Genomic DNA, 6,795 nt, shown 5'->3' on the forward strand with positions numbered 1-6,795 from the left:
ACAAACCACAAAAAGATTTTTAACTTAAGGGGAACCTTAACGTTCCAAATATGTGAAGATTTTGGAATACCTGAACTATCAATAACATGGTCATACATTGATTTCACGGAGAACGTCCCATTGGAGGTCAGTTTCCAAACAATCCTATCCGGATCATCAGAAAGACTAACATCCATTAGCCTTCTGACTAGATGCAGCCATCTGACCCATCTATTACCTACCAAGGATCTGCGAAACTGAATGTTGAGAGGCATCTCACGTAACACTGCCGTCACAGTCGTCTGTTTGCGTTGGGCAATGTGATACAACTGCGGATATTGAAGGGCCAGAGGTTCGTCACCTAGCCAGATATCCTCCCAGAATCTAGTAGATTCACCATTTCCGATGATGAATTTAGTCCTGTTAAAAAAGGCTGTTTTTGTCTTCATGAGACCCTTCCAAAAAGGTGAATCTCCAGGTCTCACAGTGACCTGAGCTAAGGTTTTTTGCTGTAGATACTTGTTCTTCAGAATTTGTATCCACATACCTTCTGATTCCATAGATAGTCTGAAAAGCCACTTGCTGAGCAGACACCTGTTCTTAACCTCTAAGTTTTCAATCCCCAACCCTCCCTGATCTTTGGGCCTACAAATAACATCCCATCGAGCCAGCCTATATTTGGTCTTGACCTCATCACTCTGCCAGAAAAATCTTGATCGGTAAAAATCCAGCCTTTTTCGCACCCCAACTGGTACTTCGAAAAAGGATAGAAGGAACATTGGCATACTTGTCAACACTGAGTTAACTAAGACCAATCGTCCTCCGTAGGATAATAGCTTGCCCTTCCAGCAGCTCAATTTTTTCTCAAACCGATCCTCGATGCACTTCCATTCCTTAATGGACAATTTTCGGTGATGAATAGGGATCCCTAAGTACGTAAGCGGTAGCGTACCACTCTCGCAACCAAATAGTTGATTATAAGTGAGTTGTTCTTCTTTTGCGTCTCCAAAGCAGAAGAGTCACTTTTAAAGAAGTTAATTTTCAGCCCAGATAGCTGTTCGAATAAGCATAATATTAACTTCATGTTTCTGGCTTTGTTGAGATCGTGTTCCATGAAAAGGATTGTGTCATCCGCATATTGTAGGATGAAAACACCCCCATCTACTAGATGTGGCACTAGTCCCCCTACTAACCCTTTTTCATTAGCCCTCCTGATCATTAGCGCTAACATATCTGCTACGATGTTAAATAAAATAGGTGACATAGGATCTCCCAGCCTAAGACCCTTTAGTGTCTGAAAGAAATGACCTACATCATCATTCACTTTAATACCGACACTACCCTTTTGTATAAAACGATCGATATGCTTTCGCCAAATCTCGCAAAACCCCTTCATGCGCAGAGTTTGTTGCAAGAAAGACCATTTGACTTTGTCGTAAGCCTTTTCGAAGTCTACCTTAAATAAGACTCCGTTAAGCTTCTTGGAATGTAATTCGTGAAGGGTTTCATGGAGAACAACCACCCCTTCGAGAATATTCCGACCAGGCATGAATGGCGTCTGCGAAGATTGCACCACAGAATGTGCCATCTTAGTTAACCTATATGTCCCCACCTTTGTGAAAATTTTAAAGCTAACATTAAGCAGACATATGGGACGAAATTGTTCAATACGCGAAGCACCCTCTTTTTTTCGTAGCAACGTGATCGTACCAAAATTAAGATGAAAGAGTTGTAAGTGCCCGGAGAACAAATCGTGAAACATTGCCATGAGATCTTTCTTAATAATATGCCAACATCTCTTATAAAACTCAGCCGGGAACCCATCTGGCCCCGGCGCTTTACCGTTTTTCATACCCTGAATCGCCTGTAGCACCTCTTTCTCTAGGAATGGAGCGGATAGACACTCATTATCGGCCTGTCCAATCTGAGGAATATCCGCGGTCTGATGCTCGTCCATAGACACAAAACTATGAGTCGGAGCACCAAACAACCTTTTATAATAGTTTGAGATGTACAACTTTAGATTCTCATGACCTACTATTGTATCCTCGTCTTGCTCAAGTTGTATAATCCTCTTTTTCCGATGTTTGCTATTCGCAATCAAATGGAAAAATTTAGTGTTGTCATCCCCCTGAATAATTGCCCTAACTTTTGCTCTTACAGCCCATTTCATTTCCTCTTCTCGAAGAAGGATTCTAATTCTTTGTTCAGCCTCGTATTTTAAAGCCCTCTCATGTTCATCCAGCATGCGAGTTTCTGCCTGACGATCTAGAGTATCTATAAGTTTGATCAGTCTCTCTTGCTCATCTCGATAGACCTCAGATATATTCTTAACCCAACCTCTCAAGAATTGTCTAAGATGTCGTATTTTATTTTGCCAGACATCAACACTAGAGTTCCCACCCGTTAAGACACTTATTTTAAGATGGAGGGAGTATAAACCAAGCAGTGAAAACCAACCAACAGGCCAGCAAGAAGACAACTCCAATTTTAAGGAGGAGCCTCACAGAAGAAATCTGGAAGGCCTGCGCTGACCATATCCGCTGCAATTGGACCACCCTTCATGCGTCATCGTCACCACTTGGTCGAGCTCATGACAGGGGAGTTCTGACTTAACAGTAACAAGGCGAAACAGAGCACATAGAAGAACCCACGGACAAGCAAGAAAGCTGACTACCAAGACATGCCGCGACCCAACGCTGCTCACCATCATCGTTGTTGGCAAACCAAACACAGCGCAAACAGGATCCAAGCCAGAGGACACATAATCTGCACTAAGAGAAGTGACCCGGGAAGCCTTGCCGCACATAAATATGATATGCAATACAATGTACTCATATGTTGATGATGACCAGTTGCGCTAAGCCAGAATTGGATGTACATGACAAAATTATGTATTCCAGCTTTATGGGGCAATTATGCAATGAAACAGCATCTTTTTAAACTCGATTTTAGTTGGGCTGGAATACACAAAACATCAGAAAAGTAAACTAAAGATAAAGGTTTCCCGGGAATCTTGAGGATACAGTTGAGTGTACGAGAAGCTTATGATGGTGTATGAGATCTCGTTCAGTAATGGTCAGACGTACTCATGCTATTGTTGTAAAAGAAAAGAAAAAAAATGAGATGGTGGCATTGCCACCAGCCAGTCCACCATGATGTGGACAATGCACTTAATACATATTGTGATAGATGAAACACCCCCAATCTGGGCTGAGCTGGGAATAGGTCCTCCGGGAATCATGCTGATTTTGTTATATCACAGTCGACGAAAAGGAAGCATCAGTTTATAATTGAACAATGAACACCATTGACAAATGACAACACAAACATAGATGCCATGAGAAAGACAGAATATTAAGAGCCTTTTGAGGGCCAACTTGGAGGGAGGAAAGGTCAAAGAATCAACAAGATTATGGTTTCCTTGGAGGACTCCCACGACTGTATTGCAAACAGAATGTCCCCCTATAAATGAAGATTGGCCAATGGCAACATAGCACAGGACCCCAAACACACATGCACACGCTTCCTATCAAGATGAAAAGAGGCCTACTAGTACTTTGGTCCCTGTTCTGCCTCTGTGTGACAAACACAGCTTCTGGCAACAAGCCCAAACACCCTCTTGAGTTTGATCAATTGGAAATATTCAGGAAATATGTTCCCGCAAAACAGCATGCATCTGCGAGCAAGAGCCCTTCTAGTTCTACGGTGCATGGTGGCTCACAAAATTATCAGCGAGAGAGGGATAAGATCATAGCAATGCCAGGCCAGATGGAGGAAGTGGAATTCGAACAATATGCAGGATATGTCACGGTGGATGCAATTGCTGGAAGGGCTTTGTTCTACTATTTTGCTGAGGCTCCTCAAGATCCTTCCAAGAAACCACTAGTCCTATGGCTGAATGGAGGTATGCTTTATGTGCTCTGCTTATCCATAAACTCGCAGTACAATTTGACTATAAAACTATGTGAGTGAAACCAGCAACGATGCAGATGTGCACTTGAGATTGAATATGCACACCTCATATATTGGTATAAATTGAGCTCTCTTTTAAATGCTGTTACGAAACTTCTTTGAGAACTATTCCTAATGAGGTTTGCAGGCCCTGGTTGTTCATCCTTTGGAGCTGGAGCCATGCTAGAACTCGGACCCTTCTCTGTCCATAGTGACAACAAGACACTGTACAAGAAAAAACATGCATGGAACACAGGTAAATTCACTCCAGCCCTGCCCATAGTTAATTGTTAACAAAGTGGTCGCATTTATACCCAGATGAATTTACCAGTCTTATCCACAAAATGTAGTAGCGAATATGCTGTTTGTTGAGATCCCAGCTGGAGTTGGGTACTCATACTCCAACACGACATCAGACTATCACAACACTGGTGACAAAAGAAGCACAGATGATGCGTACACCTTCCTTGTCAATTGGCTCGAGAGATTTCCCGAGTACGGAGACCGTGATTTCTTCATAACCGGAGAGAGCTATGCTGGCCACTATGTACCAGAGCTAGCTAATTTGATTATTTCTAACAACAGGGCCAGAAACGCGACTAGTGTCAAGCTCAAAGGTGTTGCTGTAAGTGTTCAACAATAACTGTTTTGAAGCTTCTAATGCCAGTAAGATTCTAATTAATGATACCACTCTGAAATTTGGTCAGATCGGCAACGCAGACTTGCAATACAATTTGACTCTAAGAGCAACATTTGACTACTTCTGGATGCATGCTATGATTTCTGGAAAAACCTACAGGACTGTCCAGGCCAACTGTGGCTTCAACGGGACATATACTAAAGATTGTGATAATGCCATGGACTTAGCCATAAAGGAAAAGGGTGACGTTGATGACTACAACATCTATGCACCAATATGCCGTGATGCGTCCAGTCCTCTCAGATCAAGTGACCCGGTATACACACTTAAACACATCAATCTACATATTTGTCATATTTCGTTGTTACAAATATGCCTCTTGGGATACTGAATTTTGTGGCTGACCAATGTAATGTAAGGTGGTGTTCGGTGATCCCTGCACAAATCACTATGTCTCATCTTATCTAAATCGTCCTGAGGTCCAAAGAGCCCTACACGCAAACACAACAGGGTTGAACTACCCATGGATGGATTGCAGGTATAAAGATTGGAATACCCAAGTAGGTTTCAATTCTTTGCAGCCAATTTTAGGCACAAGTATTTCACAGGAATAATTCCATTCTTTTGCTTTCTTAGGGCTATCTGAAAAGGTAATCTACACTTTTAAGTACAAATAAAAAAAAATTATATGACTGACCCTAATAACTTCATCACCAGATAAGTACTCCCTCCGTCCCAAAATTCTTGTCTTAGGTTTGTCTAAAATTGAATGTACCTAAATACTAAAACATGACTAGATACATTTATATTTAGACAAATCTAAGACAAGAATTTTGGGACGGAGGGAGTAGTTGTAATCCTCCCATCACTCAGTTCTGATTTTCTTTAATGCCAAAAAGGTGCCTATAATCTATATGAGCCAGCCATCAAAGATTAAGACTGTGTGAACCACAGACCACGGTAGGTATTAAAAAGTGAACAATAAAGAGGGCATAATGGCATATGATTCTTCACCCTACGTACAGGCTATATTTTTGCTTGTACAGGGGCCTCAATATGAAATTAAGGGTTTTAACCCATTTATGCATAAACTTTTTTACTGCTGGGAATTTTCTCAGTCTTCAGTCTCAAGCAACCTCGTACCAAAGGAATGTCAAGGAAAATTAGATAACTGAAAAGCAGTCAACTTGTATTAGAATTAGAATATGTTTCTAATCGATTTCAGTGTCTCACTCAACCAGTCAACATGTATTCGATAACTGGAAAGATTCACCGGAGACCGTGCTGCCATCGATCAAGAAACTCATTTCAAGTGGCACAAGGGTATGGCTGTACAGGTACTCCTATATATATCCCCCGGATTCTCTTTCTCAAGTACCAAAGCAATCAATTGATAATGTCTTATTAATCCCTAATCAACTGCATCCTTGTGTACCAGTGGTGATATGGATGCAGTATGCTCTGTGACCTCGACCCAATACGCACTGGACGTTCTTGACCTGCCCACAGAAACATCTTGGCGCCCATGGCGCGTCGACAATGAGGTAAAGAATCCACGGCTGATCGCATGACTATCACTGAACAGAAGAGAAGTTCAGATCACATTATTATTTCCTAATTCCTATATTGACATGGCTATGTGCACCTGTCAATGAAGCTAAAAATTGTTTGCTGGTTCCTTCGTGAAATGGCAGGTTGCCGGCTATGTGGTTGGGTACAAGGGCCTGGTGTTTGCAACAGTGAAAGGAGCAGGGCACATGGTCCCTTACTATCAGCCCCGCAGGGCCCTAGCGCTATTCTCATCCTTCCTAGAAGGAAAGCTTCCACCACAATGGTCCAATTGTTAGGAATAAATTAACACATGACTATTGTAACGGTTGTTAGCGAATGGGTGTGTCCGACCCATGCAGTCGTGTCCCTTCTCTCTCTTAATATATACTCGGGAAACGCTTACCATCTGTAGTCTCAAGCAACGTCGTTGATTCAATCCAAATCCGAGGCTCAGTATTTCGCTTCGTACCTAAACAAAAAAGGAAAACAATCTCATCTGACTAACAGACCGCAACCCCGGCGCCGTAAATCTCTCCCCTAATGCCTCCTGATTCCATTGTCCCTAATTGGACGCACCGCCCGAGGTCTTCCTCCACCTCGGTCGTATCACCCCAGCTCGCCTCGTCGTCCACGGAACTGCTCCTCCTCCCCGATTACGCCGTCCATCACCA

The 6,795-nt window shown here is 42.5% G+C and overlaps 1 protein-coding gene across 2 annotated transcripts; it reads left to right on the plus strand.

The window, feature by feature from the left end:
* The first annotated feature begins 3,459 nt into the window (after positions 1-3,459).
* LOC123446247 (serine carboxypeptidase 1-like) lies at positions 3,460-6,531 on the plus strand. Of its 2 annotated transcripts, none has more exons than XM_045122921.1 (8): positions 3,460-3,886; positions 4,082-4,189; positions 4,284-4,558; positions 4,641-4,889; positions 4,993-5,111; positions 5,815-5,910; positions 6,012-6,117; positions 6,268-6,531. In XM_045122921.1, exons 1-8 carry the CDS (start codon positions 3,496-3,498, stop codon positions 6,418-6,420), a joined length of 1,497 nt encoding a protein of 498 aa, XP_044978856.1. In that variant the 5' UTR covers positions 3,460-3,495; the 3' UTR covers positions 6,421-6,531. The 2 variants fall into 2 exon arrangements, with proteins under 2 accessions (XP_044978856.1, XP_044978857.1); XM_045122922.1 differs by having other exon boundaries at positions 4,287-4,558.
* Positions 6,532-6,795: the final 264 nt, after the last annotated feature.

The sequence above is a fragment of the Hordeum vulgare genome, chromosome 4H (genome assembly GCF_904849725.1).
Source record: "Hordeum vulgare subsp. vulgare chromosome 4H, MorexV3_pseudomolecules_assembly, whole genome shotgun sequence".
Taxonomy (NCBI): Eukaryota; Viridiplantae; Streptophyta; class Magnoliopsida; order Poales; family Poaceae; genus Hordeum; species Hordeum vulgare.

Excerpts from the sequence above, each read along its gene's own strand:
- LOC123446247 (XM_045122921.1), top strand. The coding sequence starts at position 3,496 with ATGCACACGCTTCCTATCAAGATGAAAAGAGGCCTACTAGTACTTTGG. Across the intron at positions 4,890-4,992 it reads CTCTCAGATCAAGTGACCCG|GTGGTGTTCGGTGATCCCTG; the intron begins GTATACACACTT and ends ATGTAATGTAAG. Across the intron at positions 5,911-6,011 it reads ACAAGGGTATGGCTGTACAG|TGGTGATATGGATGCAGTAT; the intron begins GTACTCCTATAT and ends CTTGTGTACCAG.